This window comes from Pleurodeles waltl, chromosome 12, assembly GCF_031143425.1.
Source record: "Pleurodeles waltl isolate 20211129_DDA chromosome 12, aPleWal1.hap1.20221129, whole genome shotgun sequence".
Taxonomy (NCBI): domain Eukaryota; kingdom Metazoa; phylum Chordata; class Amphibia; order Caudata; family Salamandridae; genus Pleurodeles; species Pleurodeles waltl.
This window is the reverse complement of record NC_090451.1, coordinates 271,316,178-271,335,308: the sequence shown is the minus strand read 5'-3', so window position 1 is coordinate 271,335,308 and position 19,131 is coordinate 271,316,178. Positions and strand designations below refer to the sequence as shown.

The window sequence follows — 19,131 nt, the reverse complement described above, 5'->3', positions numbered from 1 at the left end:
TCTTTTCACTTTAAAAAGTGGACACTGCACTTTCTGAGGTTGGCCAACGCTATCCTGCAGGAGGAAAACAGAGCTGTTTGCAGAACAGGTAGAGTACAGTAACTTAAAAGACCAATCTCCAGGACTTAAGGTAAATAGTGGGCAAGGTCCAAGGCTGCACCAGTAGTACACCACCAGCAGCACGGGGCAGCCGTGTGCAGGGTGCAAAAGCAGCGCTGGGTGCCCAATGGGTTTCAATGGAGATGGGTCACTGAGAAAAGAGACTGTATATTCTGGCCAAGAGGCCAGTCCGGCTTAACCAGCATCGGGGCTCAGGCCTTATGATGCTTGAGCACAGGTAGGTGCCTTTAGTCCTTTTACCCACGGCTCAGGGGGTGATGGGTGCAGAGGGGTCTTTAGGTGTTGGGTTTACCTTACTGGAGTGGTCACGGTGGAGGAGGGCTGTGTGCAGATGTTGCGTGTGCCTCGGGGAGTCCACGAGGGGTGAACCCACGATGGACTCGTACTCTGGAGGGCTGGTGAACCTTGTTGGCACTGGTGGTCTACTTCAACTCTGGTCGGAGATGGCAGGTGCAGAAGCAACGTCTGTGTTTGGTCTTGGCAGTTCCAGAGGCTTCAGAGTCCTTTCTTTGGGGTTTGCTGGCCAACAGGGCCGTTTTTCACCGCCTTGAGTCTTTTTCAAAGGCAGGCAGTCCTCCTGGGTTTCTGGAGTCATAGCTGCAGGACAAGTCGACTTTGGTGCAGATTTCGATGAGGGATGTAGACAGGCCAGCGGGGTTAGTACTAGGTCAGCTGCTTCTTTTCTCCTCTTCTACTTTTGTGGCTCTTCAGTGTCCTTTGTCATCTTAGGTTGTCAGGATCTGCTTCTCTGGTGCCAGGGGCTCCCCTAAATACTTAATTTAGGGATGTTAGGGGTGTGCAGGGTAGTAGCCAATAGGCTACTAACCCTTGGGGTCACTGTGCCCCCTATATGCCCCTTGATGTGGGAAGTGGGCTTAACCCTGTCCCATACTTCCTAAGTATGACATCACAAACATAGCTACATTTGAAATTTCATATCCACCTCACAGTAGCCAACTGTAGGGGTGGTACTAGCCCAGAGGTGGCACGCCTATCTGACTAGCCAATTTTCCCTCCTGTCTAGGTGCCAAGTAGGCTCTAGACAGGAGGTGGGTGGCTTCCTCTCCTGTGGGGGGCCAGATCCGCATTTCAAAGGTGGCAACCCTTTGAGGCTTGCCCCCTTAGGAAGGTTAATCAGAAGATCACCCTGTGGGAGGGGGCGTTACACCCTGTTCCCCGACAAGCTTTTGTTCTGGACCTCCTGAGAGCAGAAGGCTCTCAAACTAGGGAGCTAGAACTGTGTCTAGGGTGGCAGGCTGGCAGAAACCAGTCAGCAAGCACACCTGAGGCTGGTAGGGTTTCGGGGGGCACCTCTAAGGTGCCCTCTGGGTGCATGTATTGATAAATCCATAATTTGAATCAGTGGGGGCTTCTCAAATCATTATGTTTGATACGAAACATCCCTATCTTCAGTGAAGCCATCGTGTAGCTGGGGAACTCGTATTGACTAGTGTCCAGCACATGCATTTAAAGTGCACTTGCAGATATGCCCTCACATGTAATATAATGCATCCTGCTTTAGAGCTGTAAGGCCTCCTGTTGGGGTGACTTGCATATATTCCATGCAGTGTTAGAGGATGTGGCACACAGGCTGTGTGTGCCAGGTCATGTTTTCACTTTTGTCTGCACCAAGACACGCAGCCTGCAATGGCAGCCTGTCTTGTTCTTGGTGAGGGGTCGCTTAGGGTGGCATAGCTCATGCTGCAGCCCTTAGGGACAGTCTTTAGCACCTCAGGCCCTAGGCACCAGGGATACCATTTACTAGGGACTTACAGAGGGTGATAAAGGATTTGTTGAGGAAACAATTGTACCATTTAGGAAAAGAGATCTGGCACTGGGGACCTGGTTCACAGGTTCCAGTGCACTTTCAGTCGAAATCCTATCTGATACCAGGCAAAATTTGTGTGTGTGGGAGGTAAACATGTCAAAAGGAGGCACATTTTCCTACATCAATGTTTCCGTAAGGGAATTCAAGCCTGACCTCCTTCACACCAGTTGGAATTTAAGCTTTCATCTAAGGTTCAGCAGTTCATGCACAGTGTCATGTGCTCATAATAAAGTTCTTTAGTTGGCCTAGGGCAGTGGTTATTAACCTGAGATCCAGGTACCCTTGTGTGTTTGCAATGCTTACTCAAGGAGTACTCAACTACTTAGAAAATTAAATATATCAACAGTTTAATAAAGTGTAAAACTTAAGTTAGTATCCTCAGATTGATTTGTGGAAGCAGATAGGGCAGTCCTTTCTCTCAAGAAATATTGGAATACATTAATCGATTGGGCTTCCTCTGCTGGGTCTTTTTGGACATGTTTGATCTTCATTAAATCTGTTATACCTAGGTGGGAATAATCATCAGTCTTCTAAAGAAGATGTCTCTTTACTAGCCCTTTACTACGTCCTACTCTGGCATGCATAACATAATATGATATTTGCAAAAGAGCATCGGGGCTCCTGCCTCATGTGTCATGGAGGACCCTCTGGAAATATACAGAAATGCAGAATTCAGCCATATAGTGGGTCCTGTTTGAGCCAGGAATCCAGTACATATTCTGTCCAGATTCCTATTATATTAGCATTGTAGGCATAACCACTATGCTATGCTGATTTGGTTAATCTGCCGAAAGCCCTTTCGTGAATCTAAATTTGTTGGCCTTTTTCATCACGGACATGTCGGAGAACAGCTGGAGAGCTGTCAACAGGCACCTGAAAGTCTCCACAGAAAGCCTCCCTGCATGTAAAGGTTGAACTGAAGGAAGTCTTTGCCCTCAAGTCCTGTCTTGTGTCTGTGAAAGGAAGGCTGCGCTACATGTCTCTCACAACATGTTTACTGTCATTTATGAATCAACAGGAGTCTAAGTCATTCTCATTTGTTGTTCTTTTTGTGAATTGATTATGGACCTAATTGTTAGCCAGGGGTGTGGCACTCTGCTGTTCACTTGATGGGAATCCAGAAATCAATGAGTCTAATTGGGTGGACATATGCCGCCAATAAATGACAGCGCAAAAACTCTAGTCTGCTGTCTCTGCACTTCCTTGCATTTTCCCAGCATAGACCATTTTAAGCAAGTTCACAATTGCACAGTTTGTGGATGGGCGGGTATCCTTTTTTTCTCGGAGGGCACATTTATTTTGAACTGGAGGGCTTTGTTCTTGTGTATCTTTACTCTTTCCCCTCTGCTTCCCATATTACTCTCAAAGTTGAGGACATCTAAAGGATGAGGTGATGGATGCTTCCTGCAGGCCAGATGGATTAGATTTTCAGACTCTGTCTAGCGGCAAAGCCTCCTCAGTTGAGACCTGTCATTGGCGTGTGCAATTTCGGAATGTGTTCCGGTTGTTTACCTGTGCCCTGTATAGTTATTTATTAGAAGTGATTATTACTGCCTAAACGTTCCTTATTCAGTGTATCAAGAAATGGTATATTTGGTTAAATACACTCTGAACAGCAGCAGCACTTAATACAGAGTGATTAAATCTTGAGCCGTAAACCCAAAGACCCATAACACACCACCAAACCTCTTACCCTCCGGGTGTATTTGAAGACGTGACCTTCACAGAAACTTTGATTAAGTGTACTTGCTCTTCCTGAACTGTCAGGAAAATGCAACATCTGCCTCCTCTCAGAAGGAAGTAACTGAGAGAACCTCAGCAGCATAAATAAGAAGCCTAATGCCGCTTACTCCAATACTTCAACAATTCCCCTCCACCGTGGTCACGTGGCAGTTTATCTGGCACGTTGTCAATCAATGATTTATCCGCAAAATAGCAGAAATACGTTTTTAAGTTCCTAACAGTAGATAGTCAACAGTGATAAATCCTAGAAATAGTGTTAGAAAGTTCCAAAAACCTGGAGCTGCGGGGGAGAAACAATTAGTCAAGGATTGGAGGGGCTTTGTTTGGGCTTGGGGGTAGTGAGTTTAGGCAGATCTGGACTTTCAGTCCAATCTACCCTCTCCCATCGAGCATAGCAGCCTTGCTTTGAGGGTCTGGTCTAGGGGCAGCAGTGCTTGCTAAAGCGAATCTAGGTACCTTTCAAGCCGTTCAGTGCATTGCCCTTTCGAGGTCATGGCAGTGCATGAGCTATTCCACATGTAGTCTGCTAACCCATTACTACGGATTTCATCTCCAACATTGATGCTCAGTTTTTACCTCTGTGCTGTGCATGACAGACCCCCCCCCCCTTCCCTGAGCTGTGCCCAGACCATTCCAAGAGTCCGGTGAAAGTGGAATTAAAAACTCTGAGGGCACTAATTACCAGTCAACGTATGCATACCTATGTATACGTTAGTGTACTTGACACTAGAAAGTATTTGTGATTCACATGCTATTATGAGGGAAATTGCCATAGAGTTGAGTGTTGGGGCCCTGGTAGACCTCGTAATGGTAGTTAAGCAGCTTGTAATTTCTTCTAGAAGGTTCTGTTTCATCACTGGTTCTCTTGGGTAACCGTTCAGTATCATGCTAATTTTGGGAAGCCACTAAAATACCCCTGGAGCTTCTTCGGGTCGCTTCAGATGCAATAGTTCTTGGCTGGATGAACCCTCAACTGTCAGGTGTACCAATTAAAAAAGGGCAAAAGACGTAGAAAGCGTTATATTATGTGTTTTATCCGCTACCAACTGCTTACACAAGCCTAAGTACGTTTCGTGTGAATTTGCAAATTACTAAGTTTCATTTAGAGAAATAGGTTCAGTAGCGTTTTTGAAACCCCTCCTTCAGCTGCAACCCAGTGTTAAGTGGTACATTGCAAGTATTCCCAGTGGTTTGCCGGGACATAGAAAGCAAGGCACAAAACCTGACCGAAGCACAGGTTAAAGAAACTTAATCAGTGCCCATCCGCTGCTCCCAATGTGATGGTACTAATTCTTCCTCCCTCCCCCTTGCCATGCTGCCTGGTCCCCCCCTAGCGCGTTTTTAAAGCACAAATAATCAAGCCATGAACAATCTAATATCCCCTCTTCTAATTATATTTGCAGCCCCCCACCCCCGATAGTCCCTAGGAAATGCAGTGCATCAATAAATCACTTGTGAGAAAGTCACGTTCCACTCCTTATTCCCTGCATAGTTCTCACTTTTAATTTTGTACAGAAAAAAACAGCAGGTGGGAGCTCTGTTGCTGTCGTTGTCCACAATCTACCCTACTCTACCCCAATGTTCCCCACTCCACTCTACTCCGATCTACCTTACTCCAATATAACAGTCTAATTAACTCCATTCTACCCCAATCTACCCAACCCCACTTTTCCCCAGTCCCACTCCAATCGAACCCCTCTCCACTCTACCCCAATCTACCCCACCCTAATATATCTGCTCTAACCCACTCCACCCCATTCCACCTGAAGTGGAGTGATTCTACCCTAATCTACTCCACTTCATCTCTACCCCACTCCACTCTATCCCAATCTGCCCCACTCCATTCTATCCCACTCCATCTACCCCAGTTTACTCCACTCCATCCCACTCCATTCTACCCCAATCTGCCCCACTCTACCCTACCCCAATTCACCACACTCCTGACTATCCAATTTACCCCCCCAGTCTACCCCACTCCACTACAATCTACCCCACTGTAATCCACCTCAACGCAATCTACATAACCCAAGCTACCCAATTCTACCCCACTCCACCACACTTCACTCTCCACCTCTCTACCCCGCTCCAATTTACACCACTGAAAGCTACTCCAATCTAGCCTGTTATACAAACTCTATCCTTCTCCATTCTACCCTATTCTACCCCACTTCACTCTACCCCTAGACCCCACCCCACTCACTCAACTCTATCCCAGTCAACCTCACTGCACTCTACCCTAATCTACCACACTCCACTGTACCCCAATCTACCCCACTCCCCCACTTCACTACAATCTGCACCAACCTACCCCTCTCCAAAGTACTCAACTCTTCCCCACTCTACCCTATCCCAGTCTACTCTACCCCAATCTATCCTACTCTATCCCATTCCATTCTACCCCACTCTACCCAGCTCTACCCCACTCCTCCCTACCCCAATCTGTCCCTTTACTCCAACCTAATCTACCCCATCCCAATATACACCACTCCATTCTACTCCACTCCGACCTTCCCCACTCCACCTCAATCTAGCCCTGTCTACCCACCCCACCACACTGCACCCTACCCCAATCTACATCACTCCAGTCTACCCTAATTTACACCACTCCAGTCTTCCCCAATCCAGCCTAATCCAGTCCACCCCACCCAAATTTACCCCACTCCAATCCACTACAATCTACACTACGACAATCGACTATAGTCTACCCCAATCTACCCCACTCTAATCTGTCCAACACCACTACAATGTACCCCACTCCAATCTGCTCTACCCACTCTACCCCACTTCACTCTACCCCATTTTACTCCACTGCAATCTACTCCTATCTAAACCACTTCAAACTACCCCACCCCACTCTACCCCGCCCCACTCCAATCTAGCCCACCCTTATGTCACTCTACCCCAATCTCCCACACTCTATCCCACCCCAATCTACCACACTCTATCCCACTCCATTCTGCCCCAAACGATCACACTCCAGTCTACACTAATCCACCCCACCCTACCTCACCCCAACCCATCCCACTAACTTTAGCCATACTGAACAGCAGCCACATTGGTGCACAGCATGGCTAAACCTCATTGCCAAAGGCAGTAGCTCTCACACAGGAGAAACCTATTGACTTTGGCAATGTTTGTTACTATTTGCTGACAGAGTGCGATTTAAATTAGATGGGCAGAATTATTGCTTTTATTTTAGGCGAATCCGCTCACCTTAATCTAAGCTCTGCCGATTGGGTTTCTGCTCTCCTCCTTTAGTAATGGCAAGAAGTCCTCTAACACCAGATCTCTCAGTTTCAGCTTTGAACAACCTTTCAAGGCTGTTTTTGTTTGTTTCTTAAACGTGCAAGGCTTAGAAGTGTGGCAGGGAAGAACCTGCATCTTGAACTGTGGGTTTGTTGTTACCAGAGTACGGCTTTTGTCATTTTCATTCTGCTGTGTTTCATGATTCAGGCCCCTGGTTGCTGAAGGAAATTAGGAAATGAGGAGCCCTATGTTAGGAAGTGCAGTAGTGTAATATAATATGTTTGATGGCTATGCTGGGGACACGCCCATCTCTGCCTCCGTCTTGAGTTGTGAATTGGGTTAGTCTGGGGTCCCCTAGAAGGATACAGACTGTGCCGCTATTTGGAGATCCACGTGGCAGGTTACTATAAAAAAAAATGTAGGCATGAAATATTTTGTTTTTTCGGGAGATGCTTAGGGTTTGAGTATGCGTCTTTAAATGGAAGATCTTGCTAGTAAACCGTTGTAAGAAAACAGGAAGGCTTTCATTTAAAATGCACAGCTGCTCAGAGTGGTTTCAGCCTCTGCCCTGTACACCAGACTGTCAACTATCAACAACCCCGTCTCCGACTACAAAAAGTCTACTTAGTGATTTAACATTGAGAGGCTAAACACAAACGCACTCTAACCCAGTTATTATCCCATTGCCCTCGAGCAGACAGAAGGGCTGAAGCGTGATCTCTTTACGTCAGCGAGGGGTACATTTATGGAGTGTTAACCATGGATTGAGGAGAGGCTGCTCAGACAGGGAAGAGACCAGTTAATGAAAACACCACAATGCAGTTGGCGGGAGGCCTGCTTTCTGAGCCATAAAACTACCAGTTGACAGCTACTTCAGTGTTGGTCATTTTGAGTCACCCATCCGGATTTTATCTGCCGCCTGTAGGCTCCACATAGACCCACCCCGCTGTTTCTTGGTATCTTACTTTCCTCTTTCCCATTTAGGTGTAGCAGGCACAAATCTGAGCCATTAATTTGATGGGCAATTACGGCATTTTACCCAGTTTGATTTCGTTTACAGCCTCGCAGGAGCACACGTTTAATCTTTTGGCTGAAATCAGGATTTTTTGTGTGTGTGATTCGTGTGACCTTACTGTTAGTAGCGGCTGGGTGGGGTGGAATAAGGCACCCGTTTAGAGCATTTTTGTTTGCCCAAGGAAAGGGTGGATCGTGATGTTATTTCCTCCTCTACATGTGCTATGCCTCAGCCCACCCCCTGTGTTAGTGCCGTGGCCCGCCCCATACAGAGATGTCCTTTTGACTCGATTACTTTTGACTGCAGTGGCTGTGCCCACAGTTTTCGCTGTATTATCATCCAGAGATGTGTGCAGCATGAAGGAGGATTCCCCATGAAGCTTCATATGAACAGATGGAAGCTGGTCTGCACCCGTACAGTAATTTGTCTTAAGTCTACTTGGCCCTAGTGCTTCACACCTAACAGTGGGCTCCTGCAGGCTGTTAAGGAAGTCCTTATCACAAGCCCACCCCTCCACCGGAGGTCACATTACTGATTGGAAAATCGGAGGTAAAATGCTGATAGTTCTTTGGCATTTCTCGTACTTGGAGCTGGAAATAAATTGCAAATAAGGATCATCAGCGGCATGTTGACATTATTAGTATTTTCTAAACTTGTGGTTCAAATTTCTGTTGCACGACAAACTGTTCATGATGTCTGGTGAGCTACCAATTCAGCTGCAGTTCAGTCACTGTAATTTCTTATTACAGAGGTCAAAGTCTGGTCCCAGTTTCTCTCCGTCTTTCTCGGACCGCTATGTAATGCCTTCTCTCATTGCACCATTAGAATGCTCCTTCAAGCCTCTCATGAAGGTTCACTTTAGTGCTGCTTCTTGTATCAGTTGAAGGTTGTGTTAGGGCTGCTCCGCGCATACCAAAGGGGGCTTCTCCACACCACTACTGAAGGCCTCCTTCACACCTCTCATGAAGGTTCACTTTAGTGCTGCTTCTTGTATCGGTTGAAGGTTGCGTTTGAGCTTCTCTGCGTAAACCAAAGGGGGCTTCTCCACACCATTACTGAAGGCCTCCTTCACGCCTCTCATGAAGGTTCACTTTAGTGCTGCTTCTTGTATCGGTTGAAGGTTGTGTTAGGGCTGCTCCGCGTATACCAAAGGGGGCTTCTCCACACCATTACTGAAGGCCTCCTTCACGCCTCTCATGAAGGTTCATTTGAGTGCTGCTTCGTGTATCAGTTGAAGATCTCCATTAGGGCTGCTCCGCATAATCCTCGCGGGATGGCTCCACCTATGATAAGGGCGTGGTACTCTACACCACCACTAGAGGCCCCCTTCATGCCTCTCAACAAGATTCATTTGAGTGTTGCTTCATGCATCGGTTGAAGTTTGGCGTTAGGGCTGCTCCTCACATTCCAAGAAGGGCTGCTCGGCTCATTGCTGGCAACCTTAATTCACCCAATCTGCCTGAAACATTTTTTTTCAGCTTCTCTTGAAGTAGAACCAGACTGAGTATCCCATTAAACCTGAGAAAGACCTTGATACTAGGATGAAATTAATCTGCTTGCCTTGCGCTTGTGACCTGCTATACTCTGGTCAGCTGCTTTTCCATTGCCTATTTATCCAAGCACAACTATTCCAGCCATTAAGGTGTCTTTGTTGAATTCTCTGTGGTAATTCAATTGTTTACTTCACTGTGGGATTTCTCCAGTGGCATCTCTTTACACCCTCCTACGCAGATGAGAATCAGTGTTCTGATGTACTGTGCATTAAGTAAGAAATAGCCAAATTGCGTGCAACAGTTACTGGTTGTGCTGTAATTTTTTTTTATTTTCTTTTTCAGAGTATATTGTAGCGTTCACTGGGTATTTCTCAGCAAAAGCCAGGAGCAGCTTCATTTCTAGTGCTCTGAGAAGTAGTGGAGTGGAAGACTGGAGAATCGTTCCGCGCAGCAACCCTGCCACTGACTATCCCAGCGACTTTGAAGTTGTTGAGCTTAAAGAGAACCCAAAGGTTGGCCTGCTGACACTGGAAGATCACCCCAACATCAAGCGTGTCACTCCGCAACGGAAGGTTTTCCGCTCGCTGAAATATGTGGAGCGTAAGTGCAACGTCTTGTAGTAACAGATCACCACTGTGTCTCGTTGTTTTGGTGTGAAGCTATTAAATGCTATGTTTGTGTTTGTTGAGGACTTGGATGTAATTGCTTTTAAATGACATCTAACAAGTGTTAGGATGAACATGGAATTGGAGTGCATCGAACATACAGATGGTAATCTCTCCAAAATTGTACAGTATTTGATTCTTTGAATAAATCAAGAGATTCAGTTTCCATTGCTGCAGCCCTTTTTATGGGAAGTAAAGGTAGTAGTCCTAGTAAGAAACATTGTCTGAGCATTAGAAGAGCTTAGCGCTGTGAAGATTCAAACCAAATAGGCCGTGGTGCCAGGGTTACACGGAAAATGGGTTGGTCAATTGGACCCGAAGATGGTTGGAAGCCTGTGTCTTATGGGGCTTGTGCTGAATACAATGCATTACACAGCTGATCATCGCAATGATGTCTTCTTGTTAATGGAAGCGATGCGTTGTCCTTCTTGGTAGGTCAGTGCTGTGTGAATATCATCCAGCTGATGAGGTCAGTTACCTAGATGCATCTTTTGAACAGACTGATTGTTCTTTTTATTAATACTCCCCTTATTTTTTTAGCTCAAGGTCCAGCCTTCTGTCTTGTGTGGCCTTTGCACCCTCAGACCCTTCTACTTTAGTCCTGTCATTAGCTCTGTTTATTCTTCTCCTTTCTTTCTTTAATTTCTGCCTTTCCCCATCCTTCCCATACTGAGCCCTACACCTGTATTTCCTTCATGACATTATTGTGTCTCACACTGTGCGCTGTTTTCTAGTGGGATTCGTCTTTGTTTACAACACTGTACCCTCATAAAGAAGTACCATCATTGTATAGAATGCCGTGTCACAATAGGAAAAAACTTTATTCTCCCTGCTCTACTTACTCAAAATGTAATTATTACTATATTTTCCAGCCTTGCAATTTATATTTAGGTTAATTTGTTTTTGCTACTTTTTTTTTTTAACGTTTGTGGATATCATTCCCCTTTGTTCCACTTGGCTTTGTCCTTTCTCTGGAGCACGGCCTCTTTGTCATCCTTTTGAATGGCTGACTTGTATCCTTGCACTGCTTACATTTAGGGAAATATTTTTTTTGTTAATTTTATCAAGCACTCCATGACAGTGCATACGTTTTCTAGTGCTCACCCTCTTATGCTTCTCCTGTGCTGAAAACCCACCAAAGCTGTGTGTTGCTCTGTCACTTGTGTGCTGCTCGTTCCCAAATTCTTGGACACCCACCCATGCCAAACTGCACCACTTCATTGCTCGTATTGCCCTTTCCCTCGAGTACTGCTTCTTCTCTCACCCACCTGGCTTTTTTTAAAATTTTATCTTTGCTTCCCCAGCCACTCCTTTGTTGCCACCAAACTCTTTGGGGCATTTTTGATTTTTTTAAGTCTAAGCCTACAAAGATATATTGGGGAATGCTGATATCTTCCCTAGGAGTGCATTCATCCATTTCTCACCATCGGCTTTGTGTTTTGTAACTCACATTTGCCTGCTTTCTATTTGCTGGCTTTATTTGTTTTAGGCTATCCAGCATGTCGTCATCCCTTCCATAGTGCTTACCACCTCTCTGACTGGCTCTTGTATTCCTTCCAAGTGCTTGCTTTCTGGGCACCTTTTTTTTTTTCATGAGGCACTCCACAAGAGTACCTGTGTTTTCTGTTGTGCCCCTTGTTTGCTAGTTGAGTGAGAAGGAAACATGCTGTATTTCTTTGAAAATGATTCTTACTTCCCTATCTTTCTGCTTGACTGATTATACTTATCTCTGCCACTGCCAGTTAATCAATCTTGCATTCCTGTGAGGAATGATGTTCTGTCAACAAGCTTATTTTGGCTAATGCGCTTTACTAATAACATAACTTAAACAATCCTTTTCCTCAATTTCATGCCCATGCCATAGGCACTGGAGTTAGGGGAGTAGGGGAAGCTGAAGGACCCCTAAATTAACCATGCTGGAGTTCAGAAGTTAATGAGCAATAAACAGGCCTTTAGATTTAGTTTGTTTCTTGTTACATTAGCTGTGCATTCAAAGACAGAAGCTGAATGTTACGCTCTGTCTTCTGAGGGAGGTTGGGGTATACTTTTTTCTCTGACTGCAAAGTGACAGGATTTGTGTAACAATCCTGTTTGGTTCTGGAGGTGTGAAAGGAAAGGCTGTAGGATGTTATGTTTTTTTAGCACATAACAAAATGTAAATGCCACTAAATAGACTGTAGAAATATTTCAGAATAAATCAGAATTGGGAAACAATTGAAGCACCTTTTTTACGGGCGAGCTCAAAGTGCACCGTTCCATGTTGTCATCTCTTTTTGGGCTTCAAACCACGCCCATGTCATGTCAGTGTCTTTCATTGGTTCATGGGCATGCCTTTTAAAATCTGCTTGCTTTCATCAGTGGAAGGCATGCATATGTCATGCCTTTTCTGGTGGTTAGCCCTCCCCGAGCGCAGCGACCAAGTACTGAAAACATACGAGGCTCGCTGTTTTCCATCTGGTTTGTGGATTACTTTTTCTCTTTTTTCGCAGCGCGATGTCGCTGGGCAGAAGTCTGGCGCCTTGCATGATATCGACCCTGTTACATAGTTAATTGCACTTTTGCTGGTTACGTAGATAATTTCACTTTTGCCGATAGGTTTCACTACGAGTGAACTGTTATTTCTGTTTGTGTGTTTGCGTTTAACTGATGGCGGCCATCAGCTCGCTTATGTGAACCTTTTTTACTTTTCAGTTTATATGACAAGAAAAGTCCAGTTAGTTATGTGAAACTGTTTTATTTTCAATTTATGTGGCAAGAAAAGTCCGGTTAGAAGTTTACAAAACTAATTGCTTGAGCTCAAGCAAACGTGAGACCGTTTGCATTGCAAATGCTTATGATAATTCTGAAGTGTGGTGGAAACAAATACTTCCATAGATCAAATTAATACACTAGGCGATGCCAATTTCCATACATCCTAGTTTGTACGCTGTATACTTTTATCTTTAAAAAAATTTATGTCTGTGCATATGTAATGGTAATTTCAATAGAAAAAATGTTGTCTGTAGTGACAGTGCGCTACCACACCATGCATACTCCTCTCTGTGCCACTGTATGTCACTCCACTCCACGTCTCTCCATTCTGTGACACTCTATTATGTTGCTCTCCTCGGCTCCACTCCACTTTAGGGCACTCCTTTCTGCGACACTCCACTACAATTAACCCCAGTCCAGGCCACTCTGCAACTCCACTCTATGCCCCTCCACAACATTAAACTCCACTCCAGGCCACTCCACAACATTCTACTCCACTCTCAGACAGTCCACTGCAGTTCAAGCCACTGCACTCAACACCAGTCTGATCCACATCACTCTCCTCTTTGCCACTAACTTTTTGCCATGCTTTACAGCAGCCAGGCTGGTGTACATCATGGCTAAAACAACTTGGTAAAGCAATAGCTCTTACATAAGTAAGACCTATTGGATTTGGCAATGCTTGTTGTTGTTTTTTATTCATATTTTTGGAGGTCCCAACAGTTAGCATTGGCAGCCGGATGCTCTGCTACAAGAAAGCACTCTTTTGCACATTGATATTATTTTGTAGGTAAACCCATGCATGGTGATCCATGAATGCGGTCACATACGTGATAATGCAGCCATTCTTCCCTTGTGGGACTCGGACCCCTAGGGGTCAGTGAAGCCTACTTTGGGGTTCCGCAACTGCTTAGAAAATTACAGATTTATAAACTGTTTGTAAAGAAAAAGACGACAAAGGTAAAATTTAACATTTTTAGAACATTCTGAAAATGTGAAGGAATTAGAAATAGGAGGTTAAAATTAAGTTATGGTCCTAACTAAGATTGACTCGTCGGACCAGATGAAGTGCATCAAACAGAATATGGAATGGAAAATGAGGGGCCTCAATTGAATTTAGAAACACTCCAAACTTCCCATTAAAATAAAGTTTTGTAAACATTTGTCTGTGAAATAAATCAAATATTTTATCGTTTGTTTGTTTGATGAATGCTTGTTTCTGTAGTTTTTTGTGTATTGTTTTGTTTTCAAATCCTCAAGAAATGCTTATTCTGATGTTCCCTGCTTCCAGTAATGACTCAGTGGGGTATCCTAGTTTCCAATAATGATTAAGTGGGGAGCCCCCAGAAGTCACAATGTTAAAAACCACTGTCCTAATGTATGTGTTCACACGTCTTCATGCATGCTCTTGCATACGTCCTAGTGCATGCGATGCATACTTGTGAGTACAGCATGACGTGACGGGCAACATTGTTTTTAAAATGTTTTTTTATTGATTTATTCATTGCCAATAAGTCTGCAAGGCAACACGTATGGCCTTTCCCAATGCTTGTTTTCAACTTGGCTTACCAGCCTGTGGCAAAACTCTGTTGGCTTGTGGCTATACCCACCAAAGGGCCTCATTCCACACCAGACTGTTTGGTCTCTATATTTAGAAATGGCTCTTATTGGAATTTCTCCTAAAATACATTTTGCTTAAGGGGCCTTCAAGAATGGCACCAGATTGCTTTCCCGTGATTGTTCATTTCCATTATGTGTTTTTTACGGCTAAGGATGAGAAACATGGCGCATACATTGAGCTAAATGTTTTTCCAGTGTAGTGGATTAGTTTGTTTAGCGTTTTTCCCAAGTTCCTAATTTCTGAATAGCGTGTACCTTTTTTTCAAATATAACATGGTCTTCATTGCTAGAGTTTTCGCTTTTATGCTTGCTCCATATTACTGTTTTAGCCCGAGTTAAAGCCTCTGGTCTTCTCACGGGCATAGTGTCGTTACACACGCGTTTCACAACGCCATCATATTACGTTATATCATATGAACTATAAAGCCAGTCTCAGCACCGGAAGTTGTTAAAAAAACAAGTTTAAGATGAATTCAAAATCTCACTGAAGCAAATAAATGTCTGCAACGTCTTGCATGGGAAGGGAGTGGTGGGGGTCGCAGTGATCCCCGATTATCCCTAAATGACCAACCCGCCATGAGTCATGATGTCTTGAATGCATGACCGTCTGTTCGCATATGAAAGCAGTGGTGAGGTAAAGGAGCGGTTTCTCCGTTCGTGCGAGAGCTCACCTGAGGGCACACACAGTTGTGTTAAGGGTCATTCAGGCCCAAACGGAGACGAGAGGCCTCATTAGGTAGGTAGCCTTTAAGCTTTCTGTTTGTTCCTGGTTCTGCTGCGAGTCCTTCATTCTGTTTTAGAATTCTGGACCATCAAGACATACAGTTTGCCTGATTAACTTTCATTTAATTATGCAAAGTTTTGCCAAAGTGTGCGAAATTACGCGAAGTCTGCTATTTTTGTGCTGTTCTTTTGGGCAAGAACGCACATTTCTGTCAGTTTATGGGACGAGAGAGCATTTAAACAAAGCATCGGGGAAAGCACATTCCTTGGTAAATTTTTCCTGTGGATGAGGCACAGTTACACTAAGTGGTGTAGTTTTGGGAACCTCTCATAATAAGCGTAACACAAAATGACACCAGCGTAATGTAAATTTCTCCCAGGGTTATGAAATGGTGCACTGAAAGTGTGTTGCAAATGTTTTTTGGTAGCTTGAATTTTGAGGGGGGAGACTTCCTTCCCTAGATGTTCATAAGTTGTATTCTCTTAAAGATGTGTTAATGGATTGATGCAGAAAGTTGAAAAGCTATTCAGGTTTGTGTTAGTTGTATCCCCCTGCGCTGCATGATAAGATTCCTGGCACATAGTGCAGGGTGTACTTTAGTGTGCAGTGTGGTGAGTTAGTTTACCCGGCAGCAGTGTGGGTGGGTTAGGTGTACTTAGTAGACAGTTCGGTGTGGGGCGCCTGCATTCATAGGATGCAGTGTTGTGGGTTAGAGTTCATAGGATACAGCATGATGAGTTGTTTTTGCTATAATAAGTTTCAAGTTTGGTGATCATTTCTTAGAGTAGAGCTTTATAGCTCATTACAGCTTCCAATGTGGGATTCATTGAGAAAATCTGAGTATTCAGATTTTACCTAAAATGTACTTTGGCGCAGCGGTAGGGTGATGAAGGAAAGGAGTTATGCCAAATGTAAGACGGACCAATAGGACAGGAGAGTATGAGTGGAAATTGGGACAGAGGCAGAAACTGGTATAGACTGTCATCCATCCCAGTTGCAGAAACCTTCTGGGGTGCAAGTGAGTGATATAATTGAGGTTTCATCAAATGTAGAGCTTTTTCTCACATTAACATGCCAGGCTTCTGATGTCTGAGAGCGCGCCTAGTTGCAGCAGACGCGGCTCACATAGCGTGCAACGTGGCTTGATCTCTCTGCACATTTTATTATAGTTCCCCTTTTTGCTTTTTCTTCTTTGTTATGCACCTTGCCCCGGTCCCTCTTTCTCCTGTTGTGTTTTTATCCCCAACGCTCTGCACCCCTTTGCCCCCAAAAGAGCTTTTACGCAATCAGCGCTTCAAGAGCCTTAAGCTCTCTAGTGCAGAGTGCCTAGAGCCAGTGTACGCTGCAGTCTGGCCGGAAGGGAGGCTGTAAGGATGCTAGAGGAGGAGGTTAACCAGGGGTGAAATAGGAACAGAGGAAGAGATAAGGGCAGAGGTGATTTGATAGATATTGCAAAGAGTTTATGTATTCAGTGCCTAGAAACAAATTGCAACATGCTGACACTTCTTAAAGACTTCTAGAAAGAAGGTAGTATGTGACTTAATGTCAAGAGACAGCTGTTGAGGATGTACAGTGAACCAGGGCACACCCTCGCAGGGTAAGTAGTGTCAACGTATGAGCGTGACAACAACAGGACATTTTTTCAATTAGCACCAAAAAAGGGCTCTAGGACGGACTGGAGGCACTCCCGAACAGAAGAGGCATTCACTAGCTATATCAGCATTAACTCTCTTTTTGCAAAAATTATCGCAGTCACTCACAGCATAGTTCATTCTTCTTATTCTGGAAAGTTTACAACAATTTAGCAGATCACCTCGGCTTCTTCAGTTCTTTGGTCCAGTTCCTGGGACACTTGGACATGTAGGCGACAATCAAAAAGTAGCATGACGTTTCAGCACAACACAGACTGAGTGTGAAAGATCATTCACTTAAGTGCTGTCATCGGTACCAGCGAAGATTAGTTAGTTCCTCTCATAGACAAGTAGTATCCGCCTAGCAGCAGAGGAAAAAAAGACAGCAAGAACATGTAGAGTGCACAAAAGCGGGGCCAAAATTGATGATTGAAGGTAATAGCAGACCTAAGGCAGAACCTGCGACAAGACAGCCGTTGAGGTTCCTAAAAGAAAAACCATAAAGGATGTATATGAAGTTGCAATACTCCATCTGATAGAAGCACTAGCCTTTGAAACCATACTTGACATCCTGGACTCAGATGCATTAATAGAGTCCCCTAGGCCTGGGGATATTGAGCTGTAAAAAGCACCCTGTCAAGCAGATTAAGCTTCATAATCTCCAGGAAGATACCTCACCTCTAGAAGCTAGAGAACTGTAATGAAACTGTATTTCGGTGAACCAAGAATTTCACTCCAGCCAGATCCACTTCACCACAAACATCATTGAAAACAAAATGCATGTGAAACAGTCGAAGGGTCGACCGTCCACAGCTGGGGCCTAATCCAGTAAAATTGCACCTTACCCCAGGAGGCACAGTAGATATTAAAAGGATTGTTTTGTTGAGTGCAGTTAGACAAAGGGGATTGAGAATACACAATCTGTGCTCCGACAAAGGCCTCATATGCAACATATCATAAGGGAAATCAGATGACCTTAATTCTACAGCGGCAAAGGCGAGCCAGAAGGCCACAAATTCACAAAAGGAATTGGGCTAAATCAGACTGCTGTAAAACTATCGATCTTTGAAATGGTCTAGAAACAAGGCAGTCACATTAACTACCCACCCAGCTAGAAGGAACCCAAGAAGAACAAAAGAACCATGCTGCTAATTCAAACAAAATAAGTAGTCCAATAAGAAATGACAAACGGCAAGAAAAAACGCTTGTGTAACTACTGCAGGCTACTACTCCTACTACTCTAGATCATCAGAGCGGTACCGAAATCAAGGGATGAAGGTGGCACCCTAGCTAACAGAGATATGTTGCCTAATAATCGAAGCCCGAATAAACCACACAAGTTAAAACCTCTAAGCTACCAGGTTCCGAAGAGCAGCTTAAGATCCAAAGCTGTAGATGCCCTCACTATGGAAAACACTGCAACCAAACCAGTGAAATTGCTTGAAAGGAAGACATTCTCTAGGAGACTTTGACCATGAATATAACGAAACAACAGATCTAAAATGAGAAAGCAGTGTCTAATAGTACAGAGTTTGAAAAAAGGACCAGAATGTGCACTGAAAGTGGTATTGCAGATGGATCAGAGGCAAAGCTCTCTTAGGAAGAAACGCCTTCTTCCCCAGGGAAAACCACAGCAAAGGCTATAAAACCCTGTCTCAGTTGGGGCAATAGAAACAACACCCAAAACAGGCAAGTTTGCAATGAGTTGGATAGAACTCATATCTGACCCACCAAATGTATTAGCTGTACGTGGTGATGTTCTAAACTCTTGGCTAAGCGACACTATACATTTTGCGATCTACAGTACTTATAGAAACTATGCAAAAGGAGGGGGAACGTCAGCAGTGAACCAAGTACATAGGTGCTTAATAGAAGAAGTAGGAGAAGGAACAGTCCAAATAAACTACCTCCAAACAGTAAGGAGACTCATAGGGATTGATGTAGATACAAGTAATGATGGGGTCCTTGTGGGCACTGAGAAGTCAGATATCTTAGACCCCACTTACAAATCCCCCATCCAGAAACCTGCATTGCCATTAACATGAGTAACAAAGTACAGCCCCTAGAACACGTTTTCTCAAGGGGAAAAAGTGACGGAGAAATTTTATACTGATGACGTGTTTAGTACGATCATAATTGGGAACACACTTTGCATCAGAAAACTAACAAACTCTAAAACTGGAAGAAACTAGACCCCAAGAAGTAGGAAAGGGGCAAGAAAGGACAAACATCGCAACAATACCCACCTGCCATGAAAATCAACACAAAAAAAGAAAGCACCATGATAAATAAAGG

General features: G+C 44.4%; 1 protein-coding gene across 1 annotated transcript in view; it reads left to right on the top strand.

The window, feature by feature from the left end:
* MBTPS1 (membrane bound transcription factor peptidase, site 1) overlaps positions 1-19,131 on the top strand; it is a 353,237-nt gene that overhangs the window by 54,720 nt on the left and 279,386 nt on the right. Inside the window, exon 3 of the mRNA XM_069215792.1 lies at positions 9,788-10,045. Within this exon, the coding sequence (XP_069071893.1) occupies positions 9,788-10,045 (258 nt within the window). The remainder of the gene's footprint in view (positions 1-9,787; positions 10,046-19,131) is intronic.